This window comes from Poecilia mexicana, unplaced genomic scaffold (assembly GCF_051168715.1).
Source record: "Poecilia mexicana isolate PSO_F unplaced genomic scaffold, ASM5116871v1 scaffold_7, whole genome shotgun sequence".
In the NCBI taxonomy this organism is placed as follows: Eukaryota; Metazoa; Chordata; class Actinopteri; order Cyprinodontiformes; family Poeciliidae; genus Poecilia; species Poecilia mexicana.
Window position 1 is genome coordinate 948,851 of NW_028263376.1, and position 17,992 is coordinate 966,842.

The 17,992-nt window shown below is 43.9% G+C and overlaps 1 protein-coding gene across 2 annotated transcripts in view; it reads right to left on the minus strand.

Annotated features, from left to right (window-relative positions):
- mtor (mechanistic target of rapamycin kinase) overlaps positions 1–17,992 on the minus strand; it is a 169,998-nt gene that overhangs the window by 39,634 nt on the left and 112,372 nt on the right. For both annotated transcript variants that reach the window (XM_088006846.1, XM_088006845.1), the window contains exons 37-43: positions 16,101–16,216; positions 12,394–12,511; positions 10,629–10,826; positions 10,449–10,549; positions 10,189–10,285; positions 8,921–9,019; positions 8,715–8,837 (exon numbers count right to left, since the gene is read on the minus strand). In XM_088006846.1, coding sequence (XP_087862972.1) covers positions 8,715–8,837; positions 8,921–9,019; positions 10,189–10,285; positions 10,449–10,549; positions 10,629–10,826; positions 12,394–12,511; positions 16,101–16,216 — 852 coding nt within the window. The remainder of the gene's footprint in view (positions 1–8,714; positions 8,838–8,920; positions 9,020–10,188; positions 10,286–10,448; positions 10,550–10,628; positions 10,827–12,393; positions 12,512–16,100; positions 16,217–17,992) is intronic.

The window sequence follows — 17,992 nt, forward strand, 5'->3', positions numbered from 1 at the left end:
GAAAGGGGAAGTTTCCAGCCTGCAGTGAATAAAAATAGTTCAGATTGCTCATTTCAAGGCATTAAAGGTTTAAAGAATAAAATCTAAACATTTTGAGTAATTGGATAAAACCCTGAGTAAAATACTTAAATTAATAATGATAACTTATGATTAAACCAATAATTAATATTGGTTTAACCAATGGTTGATGTTGGTTTGATTATAAGAATATTTACACTTACTCTTATACTTATGGAAGTACTTACAGGTGAAAGAAGTAACTGTAACATGGTAAATGATTGGAATAATGGATTATTCTTGGTTTCTTTTCAGAAATGTCTGTAATAACTCACATCATGATTATAATAAGAGTAACTAATAATTTATGGTTATTATAAAATTATAAATGAATGCTAAATCAGAGAAACTAAAAGGTTATAAATGTGATTTTGACATTGAACTTGAAATGGTATGAAGTGTGTAACTGTAACTAAAGGTCACTGATGTTGTGTTGGAGGTAGATGGTAGGTGATAGGTCAGGGGAAAAGAGGAACTGAAAGGAGAGCAGAGGTGACCAAGGCATTAGCTCATTAGAAGAGACATCATGTCTCCAAGATGGTGATGGATATGAGATCATCTGTCCAAGCAGTCAGTACAGAAGAAACAGGAAGTGAAATTTTTGAGATGCATGAAGGAAACAGGTGCAGAAGGCAAATAGAGAACCTCACAAAGTTCAGTTCTAAGTCAAGAAAGTTCATCTGAGGGTTGAGGTCAACCAAGATGCAGCTGTGTGGGCTACTGACACGTACACGACCAAAAAGAGGAATTGAAAGAATTGAGCAGTTGCTGAGAAGAATAAAAAGACACCAGACAGAAGGATCGGGGTTCTTTGTTCCGCAGCGTTCGAGTCAGACACACATGGAGATGCAGAATCAACGGAGGGCTGCGTGATGATACCCCGGGACGACTACTCGCTGCACAAGAAAGGAACAAGATCCGTTTACCCACAACCCGGGACTCTGATTCGACTGCGACCCCACGCTCAACCCAAAAGATTCCAAATATGCTGCAGTGGACATGGGGAATAGACAAAGATCTTATATGGATAAAGAACTGAGTTCGTTGAGGATTCTCACCAGTTCAACTTTGGATCTATTTTAAAAGGATTCTGCCAAGACAAAGACAGGACTCCATCCATGGACGTTAAAGTTCTCTGCTGCCAAAGATCGTCTCTGCATCTGGGTTCGAGTGAAACTGCCTCCCCCAAAGCCTCTATTTAGAATATAAGACACAGTGTAGGGTTTAGAATTAGGTGAAATTTCTAAATTTTCTTAAATCTATTGATTACTTAATCCTTTGTTAATTGATGTATGTCTTTTTTCCCTTGCTAAAGCTTGCTAATAAAATACTACAGTCTAATTGATGCTGTGGACAGTTAAATTAATTGAGTCAACCAAAATTAATTCTTCTGATTATCGTGAAATCAATGTTGATGGTCCTAGTAAATTAGGGTGGCTTCGTACGTTCTTTAGTTCAGATAAATAATGACCCTGGGACTTATTCCTAGTCGCTAAAATTATCTAAGCGGTAAGAAGTGCAGGTTAATAACAGGGAAAGAGCTACCGTGAACAAACGTGGTTTATGAGCTCAGACACCGGCGGGGCTACTCCGATGTCTGAATCATAGACTGAAGCGGGTCATAACGTCTGGATGAAGGTAGTTAGAGCTTAGACGAATCTTTCTCGCTTCCAGCTTAAACAAAAGTTCTCTACATTCTTATTTGCGGTAATACCCAGGAATTAGAGGCTTTTCGGACCTGTGAGATGGAGAGCTGGTCAGTAGTCAGTCCACTGGAGTGGGAGGAGTTAGGGGCGTGGCTGAGTACTGTGGATTAACACTTTTCCTTTTATTGTGCCGCTGAGTTGGCTTGCCTTGTATTATAGCCGCTTCGGCTTGCTTTTTGTTAACGTTGTGCAGCCGTGTTCAGCTTGCCTATATTTTGTTTAATTGCAGCCGTTTTCGGGCTTGCTTTTTGTTATCGTTGTGCAGCCGTGTCGGCTCACCTATATTTTGCTTGATTGCAGCCGTTTTTGGGCTTGCTTTTTGTTAACGTTGTGCAGCCGTGTTTGGCTTGCCTATATTTGTTTAATCGCAGCCATTTTCGGGCTTGCTTTTGTTAACGTTGTGCAGCCATGTTCGGCTCGCCTATATTTGTTTAATCGCAGCCATTTTCGGGCTTGCTTTTTGTTTACTTTGTGCAGCCGCGCTCGGCTCTCCTATATTTGCTTAATTGCAGCCGTTTTCGGGCTTGCTTTTGTTAACGTTGTGCAGCCGTGTTCGGCTTGCCTCATACAATATTGCAACCGTGCAACGGTGGTCGTAGTGCTCCTTGCAGCTTTTTTCTCTGCTTGGAACCCCTGGTGGCGTTTTCTGCTCGACTGGGTTCCCTAGTCCATTACGCTAAGTGTCAAGAGTGGCGATTTCAGCTCGACCTGACCTTGTCTTGTGAGCGTGAGATGCTGGACATGCCAGACTGCAGAGACTGTTTGGCCCCTCTCCAGTTGGAGGATGGGCATGACCTGTGTCCCTCTTGTTTGGGGCCAGATCACCTTGACTGATGCAGCCTGCCCTAATTGTTCTGTTCTGGCTGGCACTTTCAAGGTGCCAGCCAGCCTGTGAAGCGTATGGCTCCTGAGGCTATGGAGCCTCCACGTAAGAGGACCAAGAAGAGCTCCAGGGATTCGGAGGGCCTATCTGGGCAGGTGGCCCATCTTGCTTCTGAGTTGGAGCAGATGAAAGCACTGCTCGAGTCCCTTACAGACGGTGGTAGCTCTGGTCTGACTGGAGACCCGCACCCAGGGCAGAGCATGGGTTCAGGGCTCTCCGTTTTAGAGGATGATGCTATATCCCTGGCAGCGTCTGGAACTGATTTTCAAGATCCGTTTGAATCTGGCTCGCATATGTCAACAGCTAGTTTGCGTATCTCTTCCTACTCTCAGTCGGAAGAGGATGATTCGATCGATCGATGCTCCTCAGAGCCAGCCTGATGCTTCCAGTGCTTTCTTTCGGCATCCTACTACTAGGTTGTCCTTTATAGTTCCCCCATCTGTCGACTATGTGAAGGAGGTTCATGCCTGTTGGGCAGACAATAGGGCCTTTTCACGGCCGACCTCTGATGGCAGGGCCCTGGCAGCCATGCAGGATGCGCCCAAGTTTGGCTTGGGTCATATGCCTTCTGTCGAACCTGCCATAGCATCCCTCATTGTGGCTCCAGATGAGGTTCTGAGAGCTAATGCTAGGTGTCCTCGTCCTCAGTGTCGTGTGACTGATGATCTGCTCTGTAGAGCTTATGACTCGGGGGCTTGATTGGGGCGACTCGGTAATTCATTGTCGCATTTGTTACTGGGTCTCTCAGCCTCTCTGGAGGGCTTGGCGATTGATGTGCCTACTCAAGGGTTGATGGGCGCATCTCTTCATGCGTTTGCTCTTTTGTCAAGGGAAGTTGGCCGTGTCCTGTCTACCCTTGTCCAAGCATGACGCCAGGTCTGGCTGGCACAGTCTCCTCTTACTGAAGCCTGTAGAAGGACCCTGATGAGTCTTCCAGTGGTCCCTGGGGAGTTGTTTGGTTCTGCTGCGCTTGCAGCCTTGGAGCAGTCGGCCCAGGCTTCTCATACCAGGCAGCAGCTGGCCGGCCTTCATCGCAGGCGATTGCAGCGCCCTGCTGGGAGTGCCTCTGCGTCTTTTTCACGCACTTATCCAGCCCCGTCTATACCCTCCATGGGGCAGCCAGGGCCTGCTGCAGGGCCTCCTCCTGGCCGGTGGGATGTTTCCAGAGGTCGGGCTCGCATTGCTTCTCAACCCCGGCAGTCCACTCGGCAACCCTCCTGCCCTCTTAAGGGCAGGGGCATTCGGAAATGATACCCAGCTGGCGGTGGGACACTTTACCCCGGACCAGCTCAGTTGCTGGACCGCTCTTATTCCCGATTCATGGGTGGTATCTACACTTACTCGGGGTTACACACTACAGTTCCGCTGCCACCCTCCTTTTCCTGGTCGAGTCAAGATGACAAATCACTGTCATCACGACCAGGTAAAGGCTCAGGCTCTGAGCCACGAGATAGACGCCTTGCTGGCCAAAGGCGCTATATTGCCTGTCGACCCCCTGCGGGATCCAGGGGGCTTTTACTCAAAGTATTTTTTAGTCCCGAAAAAGACTGGCGGATTCCGCCCGATTTTGGACCTAAGCGGTCTCTCAATGTGTTTTTGAAGACTATCCCTTTTCACATGTTGAGCATCAGGGATGTGCTTCAGACAATCTCCCCAGGCGACTGGTTCACCTTGGTCAACTTGAAGGACGCCTACTTTCATGTTCAGATTGCACCACACCATTGGCAGTTTCTCCGCTTTGCATTTCAGGGAAAGCATTTTCAGTTCAGAGTTCTTCCATTCGGCCTCTCTCTGTCCTCGCGTGTGTTCACTCGGTGCGTGGCTGCAGCCCTGTGTCCTCTGCAGGCCAAGGGGTTGAAGATCCTGCCTTACTTGGACGATTGGCTCATTTGTGCGCCCACAGAAGCTCAGGCGGCGGACACACGCACATTACTCCATCATATAGACTTGTTGTGTCTTCGTGTGAACTTCCAGAAGAGCAACTTGGTTCCATCTCAGGAGGTCACCTTTCTTGGGATCACAATGGACTCCCTCACTATGACTGCTCGCCCGTCGCCTCAGCGTGTCGAGGGCATTCTGGAAATGCTGCCTTCCTTTCGACCAGGCTGCGCACCCCCCGATTCATGGGTGATTTATTGCTTACCTTCGTCTGTTGGGCAAGCTGACTGCTGCTGCTACAGTAGTGCCCCTGGGATTGTTGTCTCTGCGACCGCTACAGATGTGGCTCAACAACCTGAGACTGGACCCATCTTGTACGCTGCACCGCTGCCGGAAACTGCTGGTGTCCAATCAATGCCTCGGGTCACTGGCTCAGAGGCCGAGTTTATGACCAAAGGGGTTCCGCTGGGCTCGCTGCCGGCTCGTCGAGAAGTTGTCTCTACTGACGCATCCACCACAGGATGGGGGGCGTCGTGGCAGCGACAGATCGCCCGGAGGACATGGTCTCTGCGGGAAAGACTGCAGCACATCAACGCCTTGGAGTTGGAGGCTGTGCAACGGGCTTTGCGACACTTCCTCCCGGGCCTGCGCGGAAGGCATGTCCTGGTGCGGTCGGACAATACTTCGGTGGTTTTTCATATCAACCATCAAGGGGGTACGTGGTCGATAACATTGCTGAGGCTGACCCAGAAGCTCTTGACCTGGGCAGCCCCTCTTTTTTCCAGCCTAAGGGCGGCCCACATTCCAGGGGTGCAGAATGTCCTGACCGATATTCTGTCTTGGGACACCCACCACCGGGGGAGTGGAGGCTCCACCCGGAGGTAGTGGGGGTCATTTGGGAGAAATACAGCATAGCAGCTGTGGACCTGTTTGCGTCCCGAGAGACAACACATTGCCCGCTTTGGTTCTCCCTGGCAGACAGTGCCAGTCCTCTGGGTCAGGATGCACTGGCACACGATTGGCCAAGAGTGTTGCTCTATGCTTTTCCGCCGCTTCCCCTGACAGGCCCAACACTCCTGAGAGTCCTTCAGGAGGGGCATCAGGTCCTTCTAGTGGCCCCCTTTTGGCCAGGGAGAACCTGGTTTCCACTGCTGCACAGGCTCTGTTGCAGATCTCTAATGCCTCTTCCCCACCGGAAGGACCTTCTGTCACAGCTGGGGGGTCGGACCCTGCATCCCAATCCCAGTCGCCTCTCCAGCTCTGGGTTTGGCCGCTACGAGGCCCGGCATCTCCTTCTCAGAGTATGACGGAGATGTCGGGCATACAATGACTAACACCAGGGCCCCTTCGACGCGGCTGATGTACACTCATAAGTGGAAAGTTTTTAGCAGTTGGTGTCATGCTAGACATGAGGATCCTGTACACTGTTCTATTTTGGTTGTTTTAACCTTCCTTCAAGCACTGCTTTCTCAAGGTCGGTCTCCGTCCACTCTGAAAGTGTATGTGGCTGCCATCTCTTGTTGGCATGTGGTGGTGAATGGATAGACGATAGGCCGTCACAAAGACGTTTCTTTGTTTCTGAGGGGTACCCGGCACTTGCACCCTCCCTTGCGCCCTGTCGTACCTGTGTGGGACCTCTCTCTCATCCTCACTGCACTGCAATATCCCCCATTTGAGCCCTTGGCAGAGGTGAGCCTTGAGTATTTGTCAAAAAAGACTGCCTTTCTCCTTGCCATGGCTTTGGCGAAGCGGGTGGGTGAACTACATGCGCTGTCTGTTCACGAGTCTTGTTTCCATTGGAACCCAGCTGGCTCTGGCGTTACTAATTGGCCTGACGTGACGTTTCTTCCTAAGGTGGCCTCATCTGCGAGCCACTCTGTGCCCCTCCAGCTTGCTCGCTTTGACACTGGTGGGCCTGATGAACCTCTCTGCCCTGTTCGGGCACTGGAGCCGTATGTCAGAGTCACAGCTTCTCTGCGGCAGTCTGATAGTTTGTTTGTTTGCTATGCAGGGCCCCGCAAGGGGCAGGCCCTTTCCAAACAGCGTCTTGCACGTTGGATTGTGGATGTGGTGGAACAAGCGTACGTTCTACAGGGCCACCAACCTCCTGCTGGTGTGCGGTGCCATTCCACCAGGAGCATTAGTGCGTCATGGGCCGCTACGTCTGGGGTCACTCTGGAAGCTATCTGTGCAGCAGCCTCCTGGTCATCTCCAAATACTTTTGCTAGGTTCTACAGGGTAAGCCTGGCCGCCTTTCACCCACTGGAGGGGATCCTGTCCCAGCATTCGTCATCCCAGTGAGGTGGGCATGTTTGGGATTGTTTCTTTTCTGTGTGTGATTCCCCAGGACTCTGTTGGTAATTGTCATTCAGTGCTTTAAGCACCGCCTCTGGTGGTCAGTAGGGATGAAATAGAACGAAAGTTACGACTGTAACTACGGTTCTATGAATCCCGGATGACCGCCAGAGCGTTCGGTCCCTCGGAATCATCGTGTTTCGCGAGAAGATTAAGGAACTGAGCTGTCATTGTCATGTGACTATATAGACTTACTGGTGTCACACGTGACCATGTTGGTATAAGATTCTCGACCTGTGCATGCGCAAGAGTGATCATTCAGTGCTTTAAGCACCGCCTCTGGCGGTCATCCGGGATTCATAGAACCGTAGTTACAGTCGTAACTTTCGTTTTCCTCATCGACCGGTAGCATTTCGCTGTGACGCGCACAATGTTGGAGGCATCGCGTGGCTCAAACACCTTGATTTCATCTAAAAAAGATGACATGAACTTGTTGGTTCCCCTGTTCATTGTCGTGGCTGATATTTTGTGGAAATCCGGCAGAAATGCACTACACTAATCGACTCAGAAATACTCTGCAGAGTCAGTCGAAATGAAAGACGCCATGTTTACACATAGAAACTAAGCTCCGCGAGGCTTTGTTTGTGAGCCATGCAGCCACGTGGGATTTTAGGGGGCGTTTCTGGGCGGAGTTTGGTAAGGTCCATCAAGGACAAGAGTATATAGAAAATGGATGGATGGGTGTGGCCAAGTCGCATGTTAAGCTAAAAGTCTTTGGATTGCCAGAGGCGTCCCCGAGTAGGGAAATAAGGGGCCCATGGCTCCCTCTTAAAAATGTTGCCCAGAGAATCATGTTCATGTCCTAGAAAGACATACAAATTCATCTTCTTAAATGACGACATAAATGTAAAATCCAAAATATAAATAAATACAATAATATATGTATATTTATTCTTTAGCTGTTCCCCCCTAAAATATTTACTGGCTTGTTCTGGCCAGCCCTGTGAAAGTTTTCTGGCGTCGCCTCTGCTGTTTGTGTCCTGACTTACTACAAAATAACAATAAAAGAAAAAAAATGCTGCTGAAAGAAAAGTTCTTTGTGTTGTGCTCAACATTTCCATTTAGGAATATATAAACCTGCAATGGAAACTTACAAAAAGTCTCCATTTGTTTGTATCATTCTTGATCTGCAGTTGGGGGCCAAGATCATTCCAAGGGCCTCAAATGGCCACATGTTGGACCCCTGTTTTAATTCATCTGACCCAAATTATGAGCCTTAGAGAAATAAAAACGTCTGTGTGGAACAACAAGGATGTGAAATCTGGATTCCTGGTTCCATTTACCCCTATCAGCAATGCAATCCTGCATTGCATTGCTGGGCAATGCAATGCAGATGTGGGGCCACATCTGGGGTCCGAACTCAGCAGGCTTTAAACAAAGGTCTGTGGCCTTGTCCTCAACACAAACATGTCCAGATACTGAATCTGTTGATGATGTCATTCACTTCAGATGAAAAGCCTCCATGTTGTTTTTGACGCATTGAACCCTCTCTTCACACTGCAGCTCCTCTGCTGTCCTTCCTCTGCCTCTCTAAGATAACCTTTCATAGCTGATCACATTTGACCTGATATTAATTTACTCACTTAGCTGCACCATGTTCTCCCAGTTTAATGTTTTATGGACAGCCTGGCTTTTTCAGCCATTTCTTGCTCCTGTCCTTTACCCAGCAACACATTTGAAATGAGTTCATTCAGTGAATGAAGTTCACAATTCCAACATTTGTTTTGTTATCTGTGCTCAGCTGTGATTAAAATAATGCTTCACTTTGCTTCCTTCTATTCTAAAAGCTGGATACTTGGAAGGATAATAGTTTCTGTAAATAATTCAGTCTCTACCATCATTGCTTGTTGAACCAGGGTGTTGCAGTGTTCACACATGTTCTTCAGGATCTTGTTAGCAGCATTGTGCCGAGCGGTGGTGGTGGACTTTGAGGCCACGGTGAGCGGGTAGATCAAAGCCTAAAAAAAACAGTAAAACAATCAACAAAGTGTAGTGTTGTATACGTTCCATGTTGTGTAGGTGAGAATCCGTGGCAGAGTACCTGCGGATGGTAACGGCCGATGTCTGTCAGCAGCTGGTGGATGAGACGGCCAACCAGTGCTCGAGGCGTGTCAATACGAGCTATGAGCTGAGGAATCACCTGGGAAAGGAAAACAAGAAACTCAACACATTCAAAACACGCCACAGAAGCCTGACTAAGTCAGCGCTACCTCAGTTTTAAAGCTGCCGTATTTAACATTTTACAGAAATATGTTTTTACATATTTGTTAGAACTGCCACTGTATCATGACAGAAAAATATACCAAGCAATATACAGTTCAGTCAAAAACAACCAATCAGAGCCAAGAGAAGGGGCTTAACACTGTCAATCATCGTCGTGTCATCTCTACTAGGCTAGAGCTAGCTTCCCACAACATAGCCTGTTGTGAGTGCTATGGCTAGTTAGCATGGCCATCAATAAAGGAGAAGAAATAGTTTTCCTGGAACATTAAGCTGTTTCTGTGCCATTAGCACACAGAGCAGTGCGCTTAAAAGCATGATTGACAGAATTAAGTCCGTCATGTTGGCTCTGATTGGTCGTTTTTGACTAGGAGCGGTGTGTTTCTCCAGACAGTGAAGTTGGATAGACTTTAATAAAAGGAGGTTTATCTTTTCACACATTATCAGTTTCATGGTCTTACAACATGGTAACATTTTGAGCAAATATGCAAAAAATTGATTTTACAGAAGTTGCATACCACCACACTTTTCCATGCCTTGAAAAAGTCTACATTTTAAGGCCAAACATTTACTGTGAGGAAAAGAAATAGTTCTTAAACAACTTTTTTATTTTGCAGCAAACATGAAGTTTGTAGAAAGATTCTAGAAAACTAACAATTGTCTACATAATTCAGTTTTTTTCTTTTCCATACTTATCTGAACATGGAAAATATTTAATTTTATATTTTCCAAGACTGCATGGAAACCCAGTTAAATACTTTTTTAAAGATTATTTGTCAACTATTTTCATTTTTATTGATAGAAATAGAAACATCAAATTGTCTTTAATACAAGGCTTACTACTTTAAAAAGTTGTCTGATATATTTTTTAGGCCAATCATTGCTACATTGCTCCCCTCTCTGTTTATTCTTATTATTTTTTCAATGGAAAATAATGTACATGTTGAACTTCTGCCAATTTTCTCTTTTGGATTGATTTAGGGCTGACCCTATTTTTGCTTTAAAAGTGTTGATCGTGTCTTTGTTTCCACCAATGGGCAGAAAAATAAAAAATAAAGTAAAAAAAGAGTAAATAGCTGTGCACATTACCTGTAACCAGGTGTCTATCTGAATGGTCTTGATTCCCTCCACCAAAGCTTCGTTCACCTCAGGCCAGTGGCCGTAATCAAACCACAACGTCAAAACCCTGAAAGTTAAAACACGCAGTGAACTCACATCTCCTCTCAGAGCAGAGTGATATCAGCCACTAGAGGGCCACCCTTTACTAACATGGGGAAATCAGCCAGGCCTTCACATAAACGGTAACGTCTGACCGCTTGCCTTGTTTGTATTCTAGTTGTTTCTCTCACCTGAGTGTGTCCTGCAGGTTATTTCCTCTGGAGAGGGAAATGGAGCGGAAGAAACCCTGAACAGCAGGTACTGTGTAGAGCAGCAAAGTCTTTGAGAGGTCCTATCAAAGGCCAGAAAACAAGGCAACGCTTTCAAACGGACCGAACCAGAAGCTTTCACAGCAGACGGTGGGCTCTCACCTCGTTGACCTTCTTCTGGCCCGGTGAGGGCATGGGACTGTGGTCGGCGCTGTCCACCTCACTGTCGCTGTTGCTGGCCTCGCTGGCGGCGCTCGCCCCACTGGCGTGTCGCCGTTTCTTCTTCTCATTGCGACCCTGGTTCTGATGCTTGTAGTGCAGCACTGCCTCGAAGTTCATGACGGCCCACGCATGCCAGGCCTGCAGAAAAACGCTTACCGTCTGTCTTAGATAAGTGGGAAATGATTTCCACATTTGTGACATCATTTCCAGTTTGGGTTGGATAGACTTCTTCCTACAGAACTGCAATTTATGATCCAGAGCTGTAAGTTCGATACAGGAAGCTCACTACCCGTCTACATTCATTTTAGAAACCAGCTGCTCAAGATAAATGAGGAGAAAGTATGGGATGGACAAACACACACATACACACACGTTCGCATGGCTATATTTTTGGGGACTTTTCATTGACTTCCACTCATTTCTACAGCCTAAACCTTACCCCTATCCTAACCCTAACCCGGGGGTCGGCAACCCGCGGCTCTTTAGCGCTGCCCTAGTGGCTCCCTGGAGCTTTTTCAAAAATGTTTGAAAATTGAAAAAGATGGGGGTGGGAAATATATTTTTTGTTTTAATATGGTTTCTGTAGGAGGACAAACATGACACAATCATTCTTAACGTTTTCCAATGATGTAAAAATGTGTAGAATAAATATAAAATTTCAACATTTCCATCAACAAAGATTTGGGTCATAGCCTGTGACATGTTTCTTTCAGCTGGGCGGGGTGCGAGGCAGGTGGCTATTGTAAACAAACTGCAGGGTGTGTGGTGGGCCATGGATAGCAAAAGAGAAAAGAGGAAAATAGCTGAGGAGAGATTCTACAATTCATGGACTGACTCAAACTTAAACTGTATTAATTAAATTTTATATACTTTGTTAGACTATTTTTTTAGACTATTTTTAGACCATCGTACAACACAGTAGTCACGTGGTGTGTCATCCCTTCCAGGACGCACAGCAGGGAATATAAGCATTTAATCATGAATGCTCATGAATGTATACACTTAATCGTTTTGATAATAGGCTATTTAGCCTATTATCAAACACTTAGTGTTAGCCTATTAACACTTAGGCTTTAAGTGTTTATATTAGCTATTTAGCTAATATAAACACTTAAAGCCTGTGTTGCCTTCATCATAAGCCTTATGTAAGGCTTTTCTTTTTTTTTTGGCTCCAGACAGATTTGTTTTTTGTTGTTTTGGTCCAATATGACTCGTTCAACATTTTGGGTTGCCAACCCCTGCCCTCTGGAATGTAATGTAATGTAATTGAGTTTTGGTTCCTAACCCTAACCAAAATTCAATTCACACCTAAGTCCTAAATGTAACACCTGACCCAAAAGCAGCATTTCCCCTTGTGAGGCCAGGTTTCAGTCCCCACAAGGAGGAGTGGGTCCCCACAATGTAGTATGTGTCAGGAAAATGGTCCCTACAAGGTATTACAAACAAACGCACACACACAGTGGAGGAAATGCTGACAGCTGTGTTGTTAGCTAATGCCTTAAAAACAGACAACAGGTTTTAAATACTTCCGTTTAACAAGGAATATAAATGAGCCACGGAAAACAAAAAGCTTTAAAAAAAAAGTGACAACATGGAGTGTCTAATATTCACCGACGGAGATTTCCTCTCTGGCACAGCTCGGATTTTATTGGCACCAGGCAGGAGCTGAAGGTGAGAGGTTGAAGGGTGGAGGGCGGGGACTGACCTTGTACCAGTTGCGGTCATGCTCTGTTGAACTGCTGTAATACTGAAGGACTTTAGGGATGGTGCTCTCATTGATGCCTTGCAGGCTGAGTTGCCACTCCCCCAGCTTTAAGAAGCACCTACATGGTGGAAAAACACACACACACACGCGCGCACACACACACACACACACACACACACACACACACACACACACACACACACACACACACACACAGAGAGAGAGAGAGCTTATAGTAGTTCAAATCTTCATTCAGATGTAGCCTCCATTATAACATTGTATAAACTAAAACTGTTAGAGATATTTTCAAACATTTAACTGAAAAAAACATTTTGTAGGTTAAAAAAGTCACTAAAGTCAAACGTCAAAGTCATCATTGTTTGCTTTGTTGGGAGTTCAGAGTATTTTTCACCTGACAGATGCCGGTCTGTTCATGTTAATACATCTAACCACAGTCAGACAAGGAGGACCACAAGGTTCAGTTCTTTCACTGTATAAATGCTTCCACATAAATTCACACTGCCATGTTGATGAACCTTTGCTTTCTTCATTGACAATACATGAGGAATCTAGTCAGTTAACGAGACAATAAATATACCATAAAGACATAAAAACTGAAAACCAAAGAGACTGAAGTAATTCGACCAGGACAACATTCATTGTGCATCCAGTAGTGACGTAAAGATCAGTGGTGTCATCTTTGACCTAGACATTACATTATATTCCATCCTTTATTTAACAGGCTTTTAGAGTGTTCCTCGTCCTCTAAATAGCACTAATGGTTCAGTGCTTCTCTAACCATGTCTCAATCCAATGTTGTGATTTTTGAGCAAACCTTTGAAATGTCACAAAAACAGAAAAAAGAAGTGAAGGTATGTTTCCATCTACTGGTTTGGAGGACATAAAGCAGGTAATGCAGAGTAATTTTGTCAGTTGTTGACGCTATGCATGGTTGGAATAAACGGAATGTAAAGGTTGCAACAAATCTCAGAAACATGATATTTCTCCACTCCATGCTGGAAGAATCGATTTAGACATTTTTCTGAGATTTGTGTCTCTAGTAAGGCACGGCCATCAGAGGATGGGAGAGTTCACTATGTCAAAACAAAAGTGTTTCCACCTGGCTTTTTCACATGAATTCTTTCAGAAAAGTCAAAAACTACAACAATTGAGTGTCAAAACTTCATTGCAAATTTGGGAATGTTATTTCAAATTGTACAGTTTCTAACCTTTTTCTCATGCAATTCTTCTAAATATGAACAAAAGAAATGATGGAAACAATTTCTGTTTGTTTCTCTCCTGGAGAAAACTATTAGCCAAGGAATCACTGCAGCACAAAGTTTGTTTCTTTTCCAAAAATGTTACACTTGCTAATGTTAACTCCCACAAAACAACTGGCTTAAACATATCGCAATTTACCTGAGAAACGTTACACTTTTTAATGATTGAAAACTTGGAAATGTTGCACCAACTCATCAAAAAATGATCTAATTGGTTATGTCGTTTATGTGTTGAGCTATGAAACTTCACTGAGGAGAACAGGCCTCTATTAAGCATAAACAGATGCTAACAGGCAGAAGTCCAGCTAGTTGTGTCTGGTGGGGCAGAGTGGTGTAATTTACACACCTAGGCTAAAGCGAGCAAATGGCAAACACAAATTTTTTGTAGATCCATTTATCAATAATGTGAATACTGTTTGAAGGGGTCCACTAATAAATTTCCCCATTGCCATTACATCATTTCTTTGTTTTCCCATGTGTTAGCAAAGGATTTATGCCAAAATTGCTTCCAAAATCTGTTAACATGCAGCGATTTTACAGAATGTATGAAAGAAAGCAGAGCTATTGAGTCAGAGTGAAGTGTTGTGTGAGATGATGTGAACATGAGAAGTCCAGATGTGCTCCATACCAGCACCCGACCTGCATTCATTAAAGTGTGTGAGGATGGGAGGCGGCGCGTCCTGGCTGACTTTATACAGGTGTTTTCTCCTCACATGCATTCCTCAGAAAGCTGCTGTGTGGCAGATAGAAAATGAAAAAGAGCCTTTTCAGCCTGCTGTCACGCTTCTGTCTCATCAGGATTGAGTTACAGGATGGGAGGACACAGCCCACTGTTGGCATATGTGGCGTATGATTTACTGGGACCTGGATTATACCCGTCTGATGCGAAGCCGCACCTCTGGCTGGTTTGGGTTGCTTGACCACCATGAAGAAAAAAACCCCCAATGAATCGCAGACAAGCTCTTTACAAGGTAATTATCCTCTTGTCAGGACCAAATGCAGCTGATTTTAGCCCTGATAGTTTGAGGAACTGTAAACAACCTGTTCTGGGACTTTGATGGAGTTCCAAATTATCGCTGAACCATCATCAGAAAAATATGCCAGTGTTTTCTTCAATTCGATCTTCTGTTATCAAGAGTTTCAAGACACTTCAGTGTTTCCTGAAGTGAGATTTACAGTACCTTCAAAACCCTTTCAAAGCCGTTGAACCATTGTTTTTTACATATTGTCACATTAAAAGCAGAAACTTTAGTGAACGTTTTGTAAGATTTGATTTGATTAAAAAAAACCTACTAAATATTTCTACTAGTAAATTTATGAAATGCATGGAATGCATTTGTATTTAGCACTGACAAGACATCACTTTAACTTTTTTTTTATTATTATTTTTACTCCTTTTTCAGAACAGAATAACTCAAACTGAAAAAGTAAAAAAAAAAAAAGATGACCAGTAAATATCAACTTTCAATTCTTGCCACACAATCTCAGTTTGGTTTCCCTCTACTGATTTCTTCTTTCCAATATTTCAAACCTGAATGAAGATGCCCCGCCCACTAACCTTCAAATGTTTCTAGAGGTCACCAAATGTCAACCTGACTGTCCATATTTACAAAACCAAACAGAATGTGGTAACAGTAAACTGTGCTAAGCTGGTACATGCTGCAAGAATTTCAACTTGTGCCGTTAAGATTTTAAAAAAAGTTCCAAAATCAAACAAAACTTAGAGAATTATTTTTGCTGTTTGTGCAGCTAAAATGTTTGTAGTACAGCTTACTGACACAAAATCCATTTGATTTTGTAAATGTGGGGGTGGGAGGGCTGGTTGACTTTCGATGACCTCTACAAAAATGTATTAAACCTAAAGAAACTTTTGTTGCACAAACATTTGTCACCAATGTAATTTGATCTGAAGCAGGTGGAGGGGAACTTTGCTCAGGTATTGCTCAGTAAAAAACACAATAATAGTTTAATAATTCACAATACTATGGTACTTTGTGCTGGTCGATTCCATAAAAACATTGTTTGTTGTATCATAATAAAATGTGCATGTAAATACATTTGCAAGGCTTTTAAAGATGAGAGTGGAAAGTTATCACTTCTGTAAAATGTAGAGCATGACTTTAAGTGGAAAAGTTGAAACCAAATGGGCAATGTTCAAGGAATGAGTTTCTGAGAAATGTCAGTTTATGGAGTCTTCTGAACATTGTGATGTAAGATTGGTAATTTTTCTGGAAGATTACAACAATAAATACTTAACTAATGAATCCTCAGTCTAGTTATCACAGAGCCCAACTGTCCATCTGCACATGAAAAAACAAACACGCCAATCTGCCATTTCATTAACATTTCTACTGTTTGTGCTTTTGTTGTAGCCATTACAACCAGCTGTATAAAGCAGTGGCTGCTGCCTCCTGCTCATGAACTGACCTGGCCATCAGCTTGTGGAGCTCCTGCTTGCGCTGATGATCTTCAGCTGCTATGGCATGTTGGGCTTGCTGCTGGACTCCCTGGACAAAGTGCTGCATGTGCTGGAAGGCATCAATCTGTCAAGACGCAACATAGTCAGCAGTCAGCTTTTTAACATTTACAACCATTTATCCATTTATAAGGCATTGTGCTGGGAGAGAAGGACATAAAAGATGTTAAAATCATTGAAAATCTAAATAGTAAGCAATGAATGCAACAGCAGCTCATCATCTATTGAGAAATTTGTCTCAGTGATTTTGAGTCAATGTCCTCTCCAACAGTAGATTGTTTTTTTCCTCTCTGTTCATCTGTGTTTTATATTTGTTGAGAAACGCAGTTGGCTGTGTTAGCATTAGTGCTGATGCTCACACTTACCTAAGCCCCCAAATGAGATCCTCACTTTCAACAAACAGGCGCTATACTTTTGGCAGCCAAACGGCATCTGTTCTGACTCCACCCACTGCTGCCTTAGTTACCAAATATCAGCAAAGACTAAGCATTAAAGAATACTGCATTATTATGTGTGATGTAAAAGCTGGTTTTCTACTGAACATTATTCCCATTGATTGTGGGGACATCCGCCTTGTGTTGCTCATTCTATCAAAACAGAAAACAGAAGCATAAAACAGAGAGGTTATGCTCTGAACTTGTTCAACCTGTTCTCCAGACATCACACAACAAAAAAATGAAACAAGCTGGAGCAGTGGAGAGTTAGAAAGCACAGGTTTAGATCACCCACAGCTGCTTTTACTTACATTTAATCCACCTTTGGATTTTTTAAAATAAGTATAAGACTAGCATTAAAAACTGAGTTCAATAACTAAATTATCATTATTAATGTTTTCCTCTTGCTGTGTGAAATGTTTTAGATTTTTTGTTTGGTTAACCTAACTGGTAACTTATGTAATCCTTGCAGCTGTGACTAATGTTCTGAAAGTGTTTAGGAAAGTTTTGGCCACGTTGGTGAAACATGTTGGCTGGATAAAGCTGCTATTACAGGAATTACCCAGTGAGAAGCAGCGTTTACTTTCAATATCAATACTTTGCTGTTTATTTTATTTGGATATGAAGATAATGATTCAGTATTTATAAGAAACATGATTAGTTAGAGGACACACACATTCTTCTACTCATCACGACCTTCTAGCTCAGTGTATCTCAACCTTTTTTGGGCCAGCGCCCCCAGCCATTATCCAGGTCCCTCACCGCCCCCCATCAAAGAATTTGTAGGCTACTTTACACTGACTATTATTTTATTATTAATATTACTGTCACTATTGTAGATGTTTTGATTTTTATGCTTGTTTCTGTATTTATCATCAAAAAATAATTTCCCATAGAACAAAAAAGCCATGGGAATAGAAATTATTTTCACAGGTGTCTACAAAAAATGCAATGAACATTCAAGTTAAAATTGGTAGGGACTTCCGGGAAGATGGCGGAGGGAGAGGTCGCATAGTTAGGTAGCTCTCCGAGGTCGGTTAAAAAACCCACAATAAGAATATTACTCGATAGGTAAAACTAAGGTATGAGTGGGACGAGCATGAAAAGAAGTCGGAAAAACAATAAAAAGCAAGACGAAAGCGAAGAGTTGCCTGCAACGGGAAAAAGACCCACACGCGAAGCTAACGAACACGAGGAAGACAAAGAGGAGATAATGGAGGAAAGTGATAGCACGGTGACGCTGCAAAACGGGTTCGCCACCATCAGAACTGATATCAAAAACTTGAAACAAGAGCTGTGTCGGGAGCTGGCTGAGTTCAAGGATGAACTGAAGAAAGAGATGAAGGAAGAAATGGTGAGATTCCGACAAGAAATAGACCGCAGGTGGTCTGAGAATGACCGGGAGATCC